This window comes from Nicotiana sylvestris, chromosome 12 (genome assembly GCF_000393655.2).
Source record: "Nicotiana sylvestris chromosome 12, ASM39365v2, whole genome shotgun sequence".
NCBI classification, from domain to species: Eukaryota; Viridiplantae; Streptophyta; class Magnoliopsida; order Solanales; family Solanaceae; genus Nicotiana; species Nicotiana sylvestris.
The window spans coordinates 93,570,018-93,588,422 of record NC_091068.1 but is presented as its reverse complement, the minus strand read 5'-3'; the positions used below and the strand labels follow the sequence as shown (position 1 = coordinate 93,588,422).

Below are 18,405 nucleotides of genomic sequence, written 5' to 3'. Positions count from 1 at the left end.
TTATCTACTTCTTCCTCTTACAGACAAGATTCGATATATATTTGAGAAAGTTGATGTCACGGCCCAAAATTTCTCCAAAGGAGTCGTGATGATACCTAGTCTCTAAACTTAGGTAAGCCTAACATTTTCTGTAATAATATGGATATTTACTAGCTTTAAATTAAATTACTCTGAACAAATTACAATTTCCAAAACCGGTGATACAAGTCATAAACTTTTCTAAGAGAAGTTATACAAAATAAATACATCACTGTTCTGAAACAAAAGGAACATATGAAAATAAATACAATTGAAGATGGCTCCGAGACCTGCGAACGCTTCATCAGGTTTACCTTGAGTCTCCATCGCAACGACCCGCACAACTACTATCGATCAAATACCTGGATCTGTACAAAAAAATGTACAAAAGTGTAGTATGAGCACACCACAACGGTGCCCAGTAAGTATCAAGACTAACCTCGGTGGAGTAGTGACGAGGAACAGTCTGGACACCTACTGGTCAAATAAATAGAACAAGACATGATAATAAACTATCAACATAAAAATAACAAAGTAATATCAATAACATGGAGAGAACAAACAACAATCAGTAGAAACGAAAAAAGGACACACGGATGGAAACGAAAGACAACCAAAAAAATTAACACCAACACAGATGGAACACCGACAAGTAAATAGGTACTCAATAAGGAAGGCAATGTCAGCTCAATAAATCATATCATTTCTGATGCACAAATTCCAGCCATCTCAAACTCGATGTCTCATATCATAACCTCAATTACCAAACCTTTGGCACACCCAGCACCTTGTGCCCACATATTTCTGTCTCACTTTGCGCAACAACGTTCTCATATTACTCAGTACATAGGGTCCATAACTATACAATTTTGAATATTCAAGGAGTTTCATTTACATAACATGAAGTAGAGTACCGCTTCTAAACCAATTAGGAACTCAACAAGAAAAGATGAAGTTATTTTTAGAAATTATTCGGATAAAGAAAGTACTATTTTCAATTAAAATGCAACATCGAATGAATTATTATCTTTACCATGGGATTTAATAATTTATAACTTAGTAGAAATTCCTTTTTTTTTTGTAAGTAGAGTACATCCTCAGACGAGTTAAGAAAATTTAATTGAGAAACTAATTGAATAAAAAAATATAAGAAATGATTGAACTTTGAGGTATTAAAATATATATATATAAATACGGCGAAGTATTGACAACATTATGGGTTCCAACACAAAGGATCACAACAGTAAGGAAATTCTAAACCGTTAAAACACTTGAATTGGTAACAACAAATAAACACAACAAATAGAAAGTGCACGGAATTACCCTTCGTGCTTTTACTCTCGTTCTCACCATAGAAATCAACAGAAATGACACGACATCACCCTTCGTGCTTTTACTCTCAATAATCTGGCACGACGTCACCCTTCGTGCTTTTATTCTCAATAATCTGGCACGACATGACCCTTCGTGCTTTAACTCTCAATAATGTGGCACGACATTTGTGATGACCCAAAAGGTCATCACTTATTTTGGAAATAAATTCTGTGTTCCGAGGCCTTAAAACCCTTTTTTGTCTCACCCCGATTTGCGTGTGCAATCTGGGCGTGTATCCGGAAAGCCATTATGTGAAAATCTGTAAAAAATGATAAATTTTGCTTTTAAAATAAATTTAAGTTGACTTTGGCTAACATTTTGGATAAACGGACCCGGACACATGATTCGACGGTCCCGGAGGATCCGTAGAAAAATATGGGACTTGGGCGTATGCCCGAAATTGAATTCCGAGGTCCCAAGCCCGAGAAATGAATTTTTGAAAGAAATTGTTTAACTGAATTATAAGAGTTTTTAGAAATTGAAATGTGTTTGAATTTGATGGTATCGGGCCCGTATTTTGATTCCGGAGCCCGATACATGTCTTATATAGCATTTAAGTTGAGCCTGTAAAATTTGGTAAGAAATGGACTTGATATGACGTGAATCGGACCATCGGTTGTTAAAAATGGAACTTAAGAGTTCATGAGATTTTTCTTATATTTTGATGCTAAACTCATAGTTATTGATGTTATTTTGATGATTTGATCGCACGAGCAAGTCCGTATGATATTTTTGGACTTGCGTGCATGTTTGGTTTGGAGCCCCGAGGGTTCGGGTGAGTTTTGGATAGGCCACAAAGTGTTTTGAACTTAGGAAAAACTGTTGTGTGTTGCAGGTCTGCAGGCTTCACAATTGCGAGCTCGCATTGGGAACAAACATTCTCATTTGCGAAGACTGGGCTTGGCAGGCCTTGGTCGCAATTGCGACCTCTCCTCGCAATTGCGATGTCGCAAATGCGACAGGTCCCTCGCAATTGCGAAGGTGACCGAAATTGCCCATGGTCGCAAATGTGACGTATCCTTCGCATTTCCAAAGTCAGTAGGTTCCTTAATGGTTCGCAATTGCGAACCCTGGCGACATCTACAACCTGCTAAATCATAACTTAGCCGAAAATCTCTCATTTTTCAAACTCTCTCAAACCTAAAACATCTTTGGGCGATTTTTTAAAGGCAACTACTTTTCCAAATCATTAGTAAGTAACTCATTTATTTCAATCTAATCCATCCTTTTACATGATTTCAACTCAAAATCAAGGGTTTTCATGGGGAAAAATGGGTGTTTTGGGTAGAACCTAGGATTTTTAAATTTTGGGAATTTGGACCTCGATTTGAGGTGCGATTTCAAAACAAATTACTATATATTTGGGTTCGTGGGTAAATGTGTAATCGGATTTTGGTTTGAACCTCAATTTTTGACCATGTGGGCCCGGGGTCGATTTTTGACTTTTTGGGGAAATCATTGGAAAACCTATTGTGATGACCCAAAAGGTCATCACTTGTTTTAAAAACAAATTATGTGTTCCGAGGCCTTAAAAAAACTCTTTCTGCATCACCTCGATTTGCGTGCGCAGTCCAGGTGCGTAGCCGGAAAGCCAATATGTGAAAAATATGTGAAAATAATGAATTTTGCCTATAAAATGAATTTAAGTTGACTTTGGTTAATATTTTGGGCAAACGGAAAAATATGGGATTTGGGCGTATGTCCGGAATCGAATTCCGAGGTCCCAAGCCCGAGAAATGAATTTTTATAAAAAATTATTTTCTAGAATATTATGAGTTTTTAGAAATGAAATGTGTTTAAAACTTGATGGTATCGGGCCCGTATTTTGGTTCCTGAGCCCAGTAAAGGTCTTATATGTGATTTAAGATGAGTCTGTGAAATTTAGTAAGAAATGAGCTTGAAATGATATGAATCGGACCTTATTTGAGAAAAATTGAAAAATTTGAAATTCTTTAGAAATTTCATGATTTGATGCAAAATTCATAGTTGTTGATGTTATTTTGGTGATTTGAATGCACGAGCAAATTCGTATGATGTTTTTAGGTTGGTGTGCATGTTTGGTTTGGAGTCCCGAGGGCTCGAGTGAGTTTTGGATAGGCCACGGGGTGGAATTTGGACTTGGAAAAAATTGCAGGTTTCAGCTGTTCTATTGCAGGCTTGCAGGCTTCGTATTTGCGAAGCCTGGCTCGCAAGTGCGAGTACGCAAATGCGAGGGCTGAGTCGCAAATGCGAAATAGCCCAGGCCAGCACTACCTCGCAAATGCGAGGTGCCCATCGCAAATGCGATGCCCCCAGTTACTGCCTTAGTCACAAATGCGACTGCTGTATCGTAAATGCAACTTTGCATTTGCGAGAGGTCTATCGCAAATGCGAAAAAGACCAAAAAATGTGCTTGGTCGCAAATGCGACATTTTGTTCGCAAATGCGAAGCTCTCAAACTTTTGAAGGGTTCGCAATTGCGATATCTGATACCTGTAAATTCACACTTAGACGCATTTTCAACCATTTTTCATATCTTCTCAAAACATAAACTCTCTAGGGCGATTTTTCAAAGGCAATTTCTTCTCTAAATCGATTGGAAGTGATTTCTAACTAGTTTTCTTCATTCCTTAACATCTTTTCACATGATTTCAACTCAAAATCAATGATTTTCATGGGGAAAATTGGGTGTTTTGGGTGGAACTTAGGTTTTTCAAATTTGGGGATTTGGACCTTGATTTGAGGTCTGATTTCAAAACAAATTATATATTTGGGTTCGTGGGGGAATAGGTAATCGGGTTTTGGTTCGAACCTCGGGTTTTAACCATGTGGGCTCGGGGGTGATTTTTGACTTTTGGGTAAAACTTTGGAAAACTTATTTTCATGCATTAGAATTGATTCATTTAGCATTTATTGACGTAATTAAGTAACTTGTGGCTAGATACGAGCGAGTTGGTGGTGGAATCAAGAGGTAAAGCGATAGTTGAGACTTGAATTGTGTTCGTGGCATCGAGGTAAGTGTTTGGTCTAACCTTAGCTTGAGGGATTAGGAGTCGAGTCCTATTTGCTATGTGGTATTTGTCGAGTACGACGTATAGGCATGGTGACGAGTATCTATACGTTGGTGTCAAGCATGCCCGTGAGTCTTATATTATGATTATCATGACTTCGTTGTATTATTCATGCCTTGGTGATGATTTCTATTGTTGGGCAAAGTTTGTGAAAATAATAGTGATAATTGAACATTGAGGAGCGTTGGCTCAAGTTGTATAATGAAAGGTAAAAGCATAAGTGGTAATCGAATCCTTTTAGAGCATTGGCTCAAGTTGTGAAGTAAAAGTGAAAAAAAGAAGAGAATCATTATATTGCCTCCCTTGCCGGGATATTGTTGCTTTTAATGCTAGCTCCCTTGCCGGGATGTTGATGTTTTGGATGTTGTTCCCTTGCCGGGACTTGATTGTTGAACTATTGTTCCCTTGCCAGGATTCTTATTGTAATTTCATTCATTTCCTTTCCCTATTATTTGTGATTATTGTTTGGGTGAGGAAAAGCGTTAAAGCACGAAGGGTGATGCCGTGTATTATTTTGGTGAGGGAGTGATAAAGCACGAAGGGTGATGCCGTGTATGATTTGTGAGGAAGAGTGTAAAGCACGAAGGGTGATGCCGTGCCGCACGATGTACAATTCCGTGTCCATTATCTTGATTATATGGTGAGGACGAGAGTAAAAACACGAAGGGTGTTGCCGTGCAATTTATGTTGATTCTTTGGCGAGGACGAGAGTAAAAACACGAAGGGTGATGCCGTGCACTTATTGATTCCTGATTCTTGTTGATGACTGAGATATGGTGTACCTCTTATTTACTCGCTGTCTTTCTATTCTTAATTGATGTTTCCCCGCTGCATATTTCCCCTTCCCATACTTGACTGTACATTACTGCTTCTTCTTTTTCACTCTATATGGTATATCTGCACAGATTTATTTGGTAGTCTGGTCCTAGCCTCACTAATTCGCCGAGGTTAGGCTAGGCACTTACCAGCACATGGGGTCGGTTGTGCTGATACTACACTCTGCACTGTGTGCAGATCCCGGAGCAGCAGCTTTTGGATCTTAGCTTGGGTGGCTGCCTTCAATCCATACGGAGATCCAAGATAGTCCTGCAAGCGTCCACAGGCCCTGACGTCTCCCTCTATCCCTTTATCCTGTTTCATTTACGTATTTCCAAGATAGTGTATTATTTATCTTTCAGACTTTGTTTGTAGTGCTCTTAGACCGTCTGTGAAGATGTGACTCCAGTTTTGGGTGGTCTTGTTTAAACAGTTGTATTGGATATGCTCGGTAGTTTTACTGTTTTTCTTCTGATGGTTATAGATTCCGCTGTCTTTAAGTTATTGCTCATAATTTCTTTTAAAGGATTAAAATGGGAAAAGGTAAATTGTTCAAACGGTCGGCTTGCCCAGCTCACAATTCACAGACAAGCTTAGTAGAGTCTGAGGGATCGGTACAGAGACGTCTGTATTTATCCCCAAAGACTACAGAGTTGGGAAAAACTTCACATTTATTCCTTCCTGTCGCGCGGTCTATTTTCTCAATGCTAATTAAATTTCTACCGTGTTCTTTCGCAAATAACGAGAACACGCGCTTCCTCATCCACTGACCAACAGCCTGAGCCCCCAACAGCAGCTTCCACGAGGGGCAGAGGGCGAGGCCGAGGTAGGGGCAGAGCTCAGCCCAGAGCAGCAGCACCAGCGGTGGAGAATCAGGTTGACTTTGATGATGTGGTTCCAGTCCCGACAGTTCTGGTGGCCCCAGCTCAGGTCCCAGAGGGGTTCATTGCTACCCCAGTACTCCAGGATGCTCTGGTCCGTCTAGTGGGCCTTATGGAGAGTGTCACCTGGGCAGACTTGCTTCCTGTATCCCCAGCCATATCTCAGGCTGGAGGAGGAGCTCAGACTCCTGCTACTCGCACTCCGGAGCAGGTGGCTCCCCAATTTCAGACTCCAACCTTTCAGCCAGTTGGAATAGTTCAGCCGGGTGTGGTAGCTCAGATCGGTGATGGAGCAGCTATGTCTGCCGATGCTTTGTGGAGGTTGGACAGGTTCACCAAGCTCTTCACTACTACTTTCAGTGTTGCATCTTCTGAGGATCCCCAGGATTATCTAGACAGATGTCATGAGGTTCTCAGGAATATGGAGATAGTGGAGACCAATGGGGTCGATTTTGCTATTTTTCGCTTGTTTAGATCTGCCAAGACTTGGTGGAGAGATTATTGCTTGGCTAGACCATCCAGCTTTGACTTGAGAGCAGTTTACTCAGCTATTTCTGAAGAAGCACTACAAAAAAGACCTAAATTGCGGCGGTTTAATAGCGAGGGTCAGTTCCAACCCTTGCAAATTTTATTAAATAGCATGGGTTTAGTTAACCGATACAATATAAGTAAATAGCGGCAACTCAAAACCTACACCATCTGAAAAAAATTAGCGCTAACATTTCCCACATTTTTTTTGTTTGCTCATTTTTTTTCTGGCTGAAACAAAATACAAATATAACAAAACCTCAAAAGCTTCGCCACTTCTTACTAACATTTTTCCACAACTCAAGGTAATGGTCTCAATTTTGAGAGATTAACTGAAATTTCATGCTTCTTTCTACTTTAATTTTCTTAAAATCAAAAGTTTTGTATGAACTTCTCATTCTGATTGTAAAATTTAAACTCAATCCTCGTTTTTCATCGATTTTCCTCATTTTCCCCCCTATAGCAGTGGCATAGGCATCTCTATCACTCACTCTGGCATATCAATCGACAAGTATTTTTAATTATGGTAAGTTCTTCTACCCTATTTTTGGTTTTCTGTAATGTTATTTCTAAAGATGTTTCATCTTCCCTATTTTTGGGTTTGTATAATTTGTAATGTTTGTGTGTTTTTCAATTGCATGTGGCTTTAATTTTGTTTTTGTTATTGCTTTGGGTACTTTCTGTTATATTTGGGTTTTATTTGTTTATTTGAGATTTTTTGTTGAATTAATAGGAAATATAAATGTTCTACACCATGTTGTATGAGGATTTATATAGGTGTGTATGGTGATTCTAAGGTTGGTGTTAGATTTCTTTTATATGATTCTTTTTACTATTGATGGTGTTGATCTTTTTCATGCTTCAGTTTTGAATTCAATTATGTTTCGGACTAATTTTTTTATTAAATGAATGCAATGTGATGTGTTAAATTCTGTTAGAATAGTTCCCTTGAGAATTCTGTTAAGCTTGTTTGTGTATATCTTATTTTCTGCACCTTTCAGATTCTTGTTTTTGTAAATCTTTCTTGCATGTATCCTTTACCATATGTACTTGCTTGGCCCCTCGAGATATGACTTGCTTTCCCCCTGGAAAAAAATGTGAGTATCTGAATCAATGGAGGGACTGTAGTATCATCTCAGTAAAACTAACAACAGATTCCTTTCTTCTGCATATAGCATCTCTACTTCTGAAGCTAAAACAGAATTTATTCATAGCATCCTATGGGCATTTCTTAGATCAGAACACCATATTTTAGAATAAGACAGGGTTGCCCTGTTTTATTAATTAATACCGAAAATTGTTAGTTGTAGCGATAACGACATTTCTGACTTGCACACCATTCTTCTATCTTGAAGTTTTTTGTGGATATGCTTTGCCTACTTATTAAATTCATTCTTCCTGTAGCAGGATTAATTATTGAATTGCATATATGTCTCGATCAATTCACTCAACATCTCATCCAGCTCCGATGGATCAGCCCACATTGCACGCGACTCCAACATTTCAGCCGACATCACAGCCGTCTCAATCTGTTCACTCAACATCTCAGTTAGCTCCGATGGATCAAGTCGCATCACAGCCGGCGCCAACAATTTATTCTGCATCACTGCCATCTCGGTCAGTTCACTCGATATCACATCCGGCTCTAATAGATCAGAACTTATTACAGCCAGCTCCAACATTTCAGATTGCATCTAGAAAGTGTTCTGGGAGCCACTGGACTGTAGAAGCAATAGGTAAATACTTTTGACTATTAATGCATATTCAGCAGTCCCTTTTAAGCATTTGTCATCTCTCTCGTGGCTTCATCTTATCTCTTTTCTTATACAGATTCAGAAGAAAATGTGAAAAAACTCAAAGTGAAAGTCAAGGAAGTGCGAAATTTAACATGTGAAGAACGTATCATGGTTGATTTTGATTACCTAGATGAACCATTTGGAGATGCACACAGCCCACTTTTAGGCTTTTGTGGAATTTTAGCGTGTGACTGCACTTTATTTCCAATCCATTGTGAGAAATGGTCTAGTTTATCTTTGTCATACTTCAACCGCGTCTTCGATCAAATTATAAAGGTATAAGCTCTATATTCTTACAGCTATATCACTGTATTTTTTTTGGAGAAGGACAACTATATCTCTATTTTGTCTTTTAACTTTATATTTGCATGTAATAGATATGCTAACAAATGTTTTATTCTTGAAGCCCAAGTTCTTCTTTAAGAAAACTGAGTCAGTTACGCGGCAACATGTTTATAAATCTATTGGAAAGAAATGGGCTGCAAATAAGCTTAACTTGTGGAGTGCATATGAAGACCCACTTAAAAGTAGAGCTGAGATTATTGATAATGTACCGGATGGAGTTCCGCGGTATCAATGGATTTCTTTTGTTGATTACCGGTATAAAGAATCAAAAGAAATATGCGTAAGTTTCTGTGAATTCTTAGCTTATCTCAAAAAAGAAATCATGAGGAATAAGGAGTAAGCTAGATAACTGAAGCAGGCTAATACTGGTCTTTGTATCTGAAAACCTGATCATTTGAGATCACAAACGTATTGAAAGACTTATTGCATGCCTTATAGAAACTTGTCATTAGCCTAAACAAGTGAATTAGCTAACTCTGTCCATTTCCTATATCACTTCTTCTATTTCATATCAGTCATAGGAAATTCGGTACCCTGCTTTTCCATTCTTGCTCATGGTGATTCTCATTATTCGTCAACTATCAATTTGAACTCTAACTGCCAACTTACTCAAACAAGTTTATGGAAAAGGGAGCCAAGAAATGTCTCTTTACATATTTCATGCTTCACAAATTGGACCCAAACTAAAAACGTACTAAAAATATTTCTCAAGAATTAGTTGGCAAAAATTGAATTTTGTATTGGTTTACATATTCCTATTGGTTTAATTAGTCTCTTTACATATTCCTATTGGTTTAATTGTAATAATGGGTTATGTATGTGTAGGAAACAATCGAGCTAGTTTTGAGCCAAAGCACTATGGACGAGTCTCAAATTTTTCCAAATGATGTCATTGGTAAGGTGCTAGTAAAAGAGCACTCTGAAAGGGTGAGGTGCTTGGGATTAGGACCTGTCCCCAGTAGAGTTTTTAAACAAGTAAGACCGCATTTTGGTGGTACAAGTGCTTCAAGTAGTGAAGGTTCATGTTCGTCCCAATGCCAACAGAACCATATTCAAATGATGAATGCTTACAATCAAATGATGAATGCTCTCAATCAAATGATGAATGCTTCAAGGTATATATGATAATGAAAGAAGGGACAATACCAGAACAGTTTGCGAGGTTCTTTGCTTCTCCTTCGACTGTTTCTCCCACAACAGTAAGTAAAGTTCTTCAATTCTTAAATTTGTTTGTTTGTAAAGATAGAGTGGCTTAGGTTAGTCCTATTCTTGTAGAACCTAGAGTTACTGCACTGTCTGATTTGGGCATAATTTTATAAAATTAGGAGCATAATGTGCAGTATATCTGCACAAATATCTCTTTTCTCAGTCCTTCTAATAGCTAGTTAGCATTCTTCTTATAGCTAATTTGCTATAATAGTGTGTACATTCCAGGAAAATAACTGTACTATTTCCAAGCTTTGTGATGATTGGTATATGGAGTGATTATTGCAAATTATATTCTGCCGAATGTGGACTGATTATCAAGAATTTTTGGGGTTATCTAAGGAATAATGAGATAACATGATTACTCAATTTAAGAGCAGTAGCATGGGTGATATTATTGTTAGTATACACATAGGATAAAAATTCCTAGAAGTTTGAGTACCAATAGAATTATCCAAGAGATTGAGACTATATATATATATATATATTTGCACGAGTTGAGTAGTTTTCAGGGACTATAGCTTAGGTAGGAATTAAATAACTACGTTAAATAATGGGAAGGTACTTGGACAATCCTGATATAAGCTTTGGCTACTCCAAAAGGACAAACGTATTCACCCTTTTTTACTTTGAATTACCCTTGTCCAGAAGTACACAAAGACTTTTCTTTAGCTAATGGAAGCAAACAATATTTTACTGTCATTTTCCCTCACCTTGGAATTAACCATACGGTTGTCGAACCAAGAAAAAAAAGGGAAAGCCAAGATTGATAGAATAGAAATAAACCATGAAACATGAAAAAAAGCCCTGTTCTTTCTTGTAGTTTTGTTTTCAAGAGAGAAATAATGGGAACACAATCTTATTGACTAACAAAAAGCTCTCAAACCTATTCTTTCAATAGGTTGCAATTATAAAACTATAGCTAATACCAAGTTTGTGAAACTAGATAATGAGATTGTTTTGATTTCTGTTTCTCAGTCATTCATCCTTTGGAGCAGATCGGATGATGTGTGGATCGGTCTGATAGAAAACAATCTCCCAGAAATCGCTAACATAATGATCCTGCTTCATGCTTACCTAGGCAATAAGAGTTGAGCTTGAGATCACATAAGATTATATTTTCACGTTTGCTTTACATATACAGTAGTAACTAAACATCTTTTTATTTTATTTTTTATTACGGTAATGTCCAGCTTGCATTTTGCGTGGGGTTGTTTGTTCCCCCTTATAACTTTTCACATTTTAACCTTTTATTCCTTGAAATTTATGAAATTCAATTTATTTTTAGAAATGCACACTTTCGCCTCTTATAGAATTTTTATACTTTGCTTTTTCTTTTTATGCAGCCAAGTGATGCGGACAATGGACCCCTTTCACCCATGGGCGCAAGAAGATCATATGGTGATAGTAATTCTAGTGACAACCGTTGATTTTATTATAGTTGTCTTAGATAATTAATTATGACAATATAGTTAGGTGGTTGGAGTGAATGTTTTGTGTTTAAATTTGGTTTTTGAGTTTAATGATGCTACTTAATGTTGACAAATTATTTTTAAAGACTAATGATATTTTATGATTTTATGATATGTTATGGATTTCTCTTAACTTTAAAATATTTTATTTATTTTGCTTTGATAATGATTTACAACTTAATTAGTGATTTTGTCAATAATATATGAATTCAAAAAATTTAATGAATCCGAGGTTATGACTGCAGGTGCTTTAAATATAAGCTAAATAAATTTAAAAATTATATTGCGGAGGTTTCAAACCGCCACAATTCACAATTGAAAATTATTTTAGAAAGATTAAAATTTTAGATTTGCGGGGGTCCACCGCCGCAAAGTAACCGCCGCTACTTAGTTCTGGCGGTCAGTAAAAAACTGCCACAAATTGATTGCGGTGACTCTTATCGTGGGGGTTTTAGCAACTGCCGTAACAACATATTGCGGGGGTTTCTAACCGCCGCAAACCTTAAAAATAACCCCCGTAATTAGGCCCGTTTTTTGTAGTGAAGTTTCTCCCTATCACTTAGAGAGAGATCTATTGGAGGCAGTTTGAACGTCTCTAGCAAGGTTCTATGACTGTTACTCAGTATGAGACCAGATTCATCGACTTGGCCTTGTCATGCTCTTATCATACTTTCCACCAAGAGAGAGAGGGTGAGGAGGTTCATTGATGGACTTATCTAGCCTATTCGACTTCAGATGGCCAAGGAGACAGAGAGTGAGATTTCTTTTCAGGAGGCGACCAATGTGACCAGGTGAGTTAAGATGGTTCTATCGCATGGAGGTGGTCAGGGGTCTAACAAGAGGCCTTTTCATTCAGGCAGATTCAGTGGTACCTCGTCTGGAGGTAGGGTTTCATATGGTAGAGGCCATCCTCCTAGGCCTTTTCAGTCAACACTTCAAGTTTTTCACGGTGCCTCAGGTGGTCGTGATTCTCATTTGTAGTATTCTGATCAGTAATCCTACAGTGAACCACCAAATCCTATTAGTGCACTACCACTCCAGAGTTTTCGGGGTGGTCATTCAGGTCATCAGGATCAGCAGTTTCAGCAGCCGAGGGCCTGTTATACTTGTGGTAATATGGGTCATATTGCTAGGTTTTGCCCTCGAGCACCGAGTAGTTCTCAGCATCAGGGTTCCCGTGCCATGGTTCAGGCATCGAGTGTTCCATAGCCCGCCCAGCCAGTTAGAGGTGGGGTTAGAGGTGCTAGAGGTGGAGGTAGAGGTATTAGAGATGGAGCTCAGGCCACTAGAGGTGGAGGCCAGCCAACAGCAGGCCATCTTAGAGATGTAGTTCAGGGTGGTGGGACCTAACCCCGATGTTATGCTCTTCCAGCCAGGCCCGAGGCTGAGGCTTCCGATGCAATTATCACAGGTGCTGTTCTAGTTTGTAGCAGAGATGCTTCAGCGTTATTTGATCTAGAATCTACATACTCCCATGTGTCATCTTATTTTGCACCGTATCTGGTCAGGCCTAACGATTCACTGAATGCTCCTGTTTATGTGTCTATACCGGTGGGTGATTCTATTGTGGTAGATCGAGTCCATCGTTCTTGTATAATTGTGATTAGGGGTCTTGAGACTCGTGTAGATTTGCTTCTTCTAGACATGGTTGATTTCGATGTCATATTGGGGATGGACTGGTTGTCACCTTATCACGCTATCTTGGACTACCATGCCAAGACTGTGACCTTAGCCTTGTCGGGTTTACCCTGTTTAGAGTGGAGAGGGACTCTTGGTCATTCTACTAGTAATGTTATCTCTTATATAAAGGCTCGACGTATGGTCGAGAAGGGGTGTTTGGCCTATTTGGCCTATGTTCGTGATTCTAGTGCTGAGGTTCCTTCTATTGATTCTGTGCCTGTTGTTCGTGAGTTTCCTGAGGTATTTCCTTTAGACCTGCCGGGTGTGCCACCCGATAGGGATATTGACTTTTGCATTGATTTGGCTCCGGGCACTCAGCCCATTTCTATCCCGCCGTATCGTATGGCCCCGCCTGAGAGTTGAAGGAGCAGTTGCAAGACTTGCTTGAAAACAGCTTCATTAGACCTAGTGTCTCGCCTTGGGTATGCCGGTGTTGTTTGTTAAGAAGAAGGACGGATCAATGAGAATGTGTATTGATTACCGACAGTTGAACAAGGTTACAATCAAGAATAAGTATCCATTGCCGAGGATCGCTGATTTATTTGATTAGCCTCAGGGTGACAAGGTATTTTCGAAGATTAAATTGAGATCTGGCTACCATCAGTTGAGGATTAGGGCATCCGATGTCCCTAAGACAGCTTTTCGCACTCGGTACGGGCATTATGAGTTCTTGGTGATGTCATTCGGGTTGACAAATGCCCCAACAGCTTTTATGGATTTGATGAACCGAGTGTTCAGGCCTTACTTAGATTCGTTCGTGATAGTCTTCATTGATGATATTTTGATCTATTCCCACAGCCGGGAGGAGCATGAACAACATCTTAGGGTGGTTCTTCAGACCTTGAGGGATAGTCAGTTGTATGCTAAGTTTTCGAAGTGTGAGTTCTGGTTGAGTTCAGTTGCATTCCTGGGTCATGTTGTATCAGTAGAGGGTATTCGGGTCGATCCGAAGAAGATTGAGGCAGTCAAGAACTGGCCTAGACCAACATCAGCTACATAGATCTGGAGTTTCTTGGGATTGACAGGCTACTATCATCGGTTTGTGGAGGGGTTTTCATCTTGCAACCCCGATGACCAGGTTGACCTAGAAGGGTGCCCAGTTCAGGTTGTCAGACGAGTGTGAGGTGAGCTTTCAGAAGCTCAAGACAGCTTTGACTACGACACCGGTGTTGGTTTTACCCACAAGTTCAGGGCCTTATACGGTTTATTGTGATGCATCTCGGATTGGACTTGGTGCGGTGTTGATGCAAGATGGCAAGGTCATTGCCTATGCTTCGTGGCAGCTGAAGATTCATGAGAAGAACTATCCGGTTCATTATTTGGAGTTAGCAGCCATTGTTCACGCGTTGAAGATTTGGAGGCATTATCTGTATGGCGTGGCCCGTGAGGTGTTCATGGACCACAAGAGCTTGCAGTACTTGTTCAAGCAGAAGGAGATAAATTTGAGGCAGAGGAGGTGGTTGGAACTGTTGAAATTCTATGATATCACCATCTTATATCATCCGGGAAAGGCTAATGTAGTGGCCGATGCCTTGAGTAGGAAGTCAGCCAGTATGGGCAGTCTTGCTTGTATTCCGGTCGGTGAGAGACCGCTTGCTTTGGATGTTCAGGCTTTGGCCATTCAGTTCGTGAGGTTGGATGTTTCTGAGCCCAGCCGTGTGCTAGCTTTCACAGTCGTTCATTCTTCTTTATTGGAGCGTATCCAATATCGGTAGTATGATGATCCTCACTTGTGTGTCGTCAGAGACACAGTGCAACACAGAGGTGCCAAGCAAGTTACCTTAGGAGATGATGGAGTTTTGAGATTGTAGGGTCGAGTTTGTGTGCCTAATGTGGATGGGCTTCGAGAGTTGATTTTAGAGGAGGCCCATAGTTCCCGGTACTCTATTCATCCTGGTGCCGCAAAGATGTATCAGGATATGCAACAACACTATTGGTGGAGAAGAATAAAAAAGGACATTATTACGAGCATCAGAGACTTAGTGGTTTGTTCCAGAAGATTGAGATTCCTGAGTGGAAGTGGGAGCGTGTCACTATGGACTTCGTTGTTGGATTCCCACGAACTCAGTGGAAGTTCGATGCAGTATGGGTTATTATTGATAGGCTGACCAAGTCAGCACATTTCATTCCTGTGGCAGTCTCCTATTCTTCCAAGAGGTTAGCTGAGATCTATATCTGGGAGATTGTTTGTCTTCATAGTGTGCTCGTGTCTATCATTTTGGACTGAGGTACGCAGTTTACCTAACATTGGAGAGCAGTTTAGCGAGAGTTGGGCACACGTGTTGAGTTGAGCACAGCGTTTCATCCTTAGATGGACAGGCAGTCCGAGCGGACCATTCAGATTTTGGAGGATATGCTCTGAGCTTGTGTCATTGACTTTGGAGGCTTGTGGGATCAGTTTTTGCCTTTAACAAAGTTTGCCTACAACAACAACTACTAGTCGAGTATCCAGATGGCTTTTTATGAGGCTTCGTATGGTAGGCGGTGCCGGTCGCTAGTTGGATGGTTTGAGCCGGGAGAGGCTCGGTTATTGGGTACGAATCTAGTGCAGGATGCCTTGGACAAGGTCCAGATCATTCAGGATAGGCTTCGTACAGCTCAGTCCAGGCAAAAGAGTTATGCCGATAGTAAGGTTCGTGATTTGGAATTCATGGTTGGTAAGCGGGTATTGCTTCAAGTGTCACCTATGAAGGGCGTGATAAGATTTGGGAAGAAGGGCAAGCTTAGCTCTAGGTTTATTGGCCCGTTTGAGATTCTTGATCGAGTGGGAGAGGTGGCTTACAGACTTGCGTTGCCGCCGAGCTTATTAGCCGTACATCCAGTGTTTCATGTATCCATGCTTCGGAAGTATCACGGCGATCCATCCCACGTGTTAGATTTCAGCACTGTCTAGTTGGACGAGGACTTGTCCTATGAGGAGGAGCCGATGGCTATTCTAGACCGGCAGGTTCGTCAGTTGAGATCAAAGAGTTTCCTTTCTGTTCGTGTTCAGTGGAGAGGTCAGCCTATTGAGGCATCGACCTGGGAGTCCGAGTCCGACATATGGAGCCGTTATCCCCATCTTTTCCCCGACTTAGGTACTTCCATCTTATGTCCGTTCGAGGACGAACGATTGTTTTAGAGGTGGAGAATGTGATGGCCCAAAAGGTCATCACTTGTTTTAAAAACAAATTATATGTTCCGAGGCCTTAAAAAAACCTCTTTCTACATCACATCGATTTGCATGCGCAGTCCGTGCGCATAACCAGAAAACCAATATGTGAAAAATCTGTAAAAATGATGAATTTTGCCTATAAAATGAATTTAAGTTGACTTCGGTCAATATTTTGGGTAAACGGACCCAGACCCGTAATTTGACGGTCCCGGAGGGTCCGTGAAAAAATATGGGACTTGGGCGTATGCCTGGGAACGAATTCCGATATCCCAAGCCTGAGAAATGAATTTTTATAGAAAATTATTTTCTGGAATATTTATGAGTTTTTGGAAATAAAATGTGTTTAAACTTGATGGTATCGGGCCCGTATTTTGTTTCCGGAGTCCGATACAGGTCTTATATGTGATTTAAGATGAGTATGTGAAATTTGGTAAGAAACGGGCTTGAAATGATATGAATCGCACCTTATTTGAGAAAAATTGGAAAATTTAAAGTTCTCAAGTAATTTCATGATTTTGATGCGAAATTCATAGTTGTTGATGTTATTTTGGTGATTTGAATGCACGAGCAAGTCCGTAGGATGTTTTTAGGTTGGTGTGCATGTTTGCTTTGGAGTCCCGAGGGCTCGGGTGAGTTTTGGATAGGCCACGGGTTGGAATTTGGACTTGGGAAAAATTGCAGGTTTCAACTGTTCTATTGCAGGCCTGCAGGCTTTGCATTTGCGAAGCCTGGCTCGCAAATGCGAGTTCGCAAAAGCGATGGCTGAGTCGCAAATATGAAATAGCCCAGGATAGCACTACCTCGCAAATGGGAGGTGCCCATCGCAAATGCAATGCCCCATAGTTACTGCCTTAGTCGCAAATGCGACTGCTGTATCGCAAATGCGACTTGACCATGTGGGCTCAGAGGTGATTTTTGACTTTTGGGTAAAATTTTGGAAAACTTATTTTCATGCATTCGAGTTGATTCATTTAGCATTTATTGATGTAATTGAGTAACTTGTGGCTAGATAGGAGCGAGTTGGTGGTGAAATCAAGAGGTAAAGCGATAGTTGAGACTTGAATTGTGTTCGTGGCATTGTGGTAAGTGTTTGGTCTAACCTTAGCTTGGGGGATTAGGAGTCGAGTCCTATTTGCTATATGGTATTTGTCGAGTACGATGTATAGGTACGGTGACGAGTATCTATACGTTGGTGTCAAGCATGCACGTGAGTCTTATATTATGATTATCATGACTTCGTTGTATTATTCATGCGTTGGTGATGATTTCTATTGTTGGGAAAAGTTTGTGGAAATAATAGTGATAATTGAACATTGAGGAGCGTTGGCTCAAGTTGTATAATGAAAGGTAAAAGCATAAATGGTAATCGAATCCTTTTAGAGCATTGGCTCAAGTTGTGAAGTGAGTTGTGAAGTAAAAGTGAAAAAAAGAAGAGAATCATTATATTGCCTCCCTTGCCTGGATATTGTTGCTTTTAATGCTAGCTCCCTTGCCAGGATATTGATGTTTTGGATGTTGTTCCCTTGTCGGGACTTGATTGTTGAACTATTGTTCCTTTGCCAGGATTCTTATTGTAATTTCATTCATTTCCTTGCCCTATTGTTTGTGATTGTTGTTTGGGTGAGGAAGAGCGTTAAAGTACGAAGGGTGATGCCGTGTATTGGTTTGGTGAGGGAGTGATAAAGAACGAAGGGTGATGCCGTGCTGCACGATGTACAATTCCATGCCGATTATCTTGATTATATGGTGAGGACGAGAGTAAAAGCACGAAGGGTGATGCCGTGCAATTTATGTTGATTCTTTGGTAAGGACGAGAGTAAAAACACGAAGGGTAGTGCCGTGCACTTATTGATTCCTGATTTTTGTTGATGACTGAGATATGGTGTACCTCTTATTTACCCATTGTCTTTCTATTCTTAATTGATGTTTCTCCGCAGCATGTTTCCCCTTCCCATACTTGACTGTACATTACTGCTTCTTCTTTTCCGCTGTATATGGTATATCCGCACATGTTTATTTGGTATTCTGGTCCTAGCCTCGTCACTACTTCGACGAGGTTAGGCTAGGCACTTACCAACACATGGG

At 40.0% G+C, this 18,405-nt stretch overlaps 1 protein-coding gene across 1 annotated transcript; it reads left to right on the top strand.

The window, feature by feature from the left end:
- The first annotated feature begins 8,135 nt into the window (after positions 1–8,135).
- Positions 8,136–11,444, top strand: LOC104229378 (uncharacterized). The gene is made up of 6 exons (XM_070164071.1): positions 8,136–8,403; positions 8,498–8,739; positions 8,870–9,088; positions 9,634–9,783; positions 9,924–10,007; positions 11,361–11,444. Exons 1-6 carry the CDS (start codon positions 8,136–8,138, stop codon positions 11,442–11,444), a joined length of 1,047 nt encoding a protein of 348 aa, XP_070020172.1.
- The last annotated feature ends 6,961 nt before the right edge of the window (positions 11,445–18,405 follow it).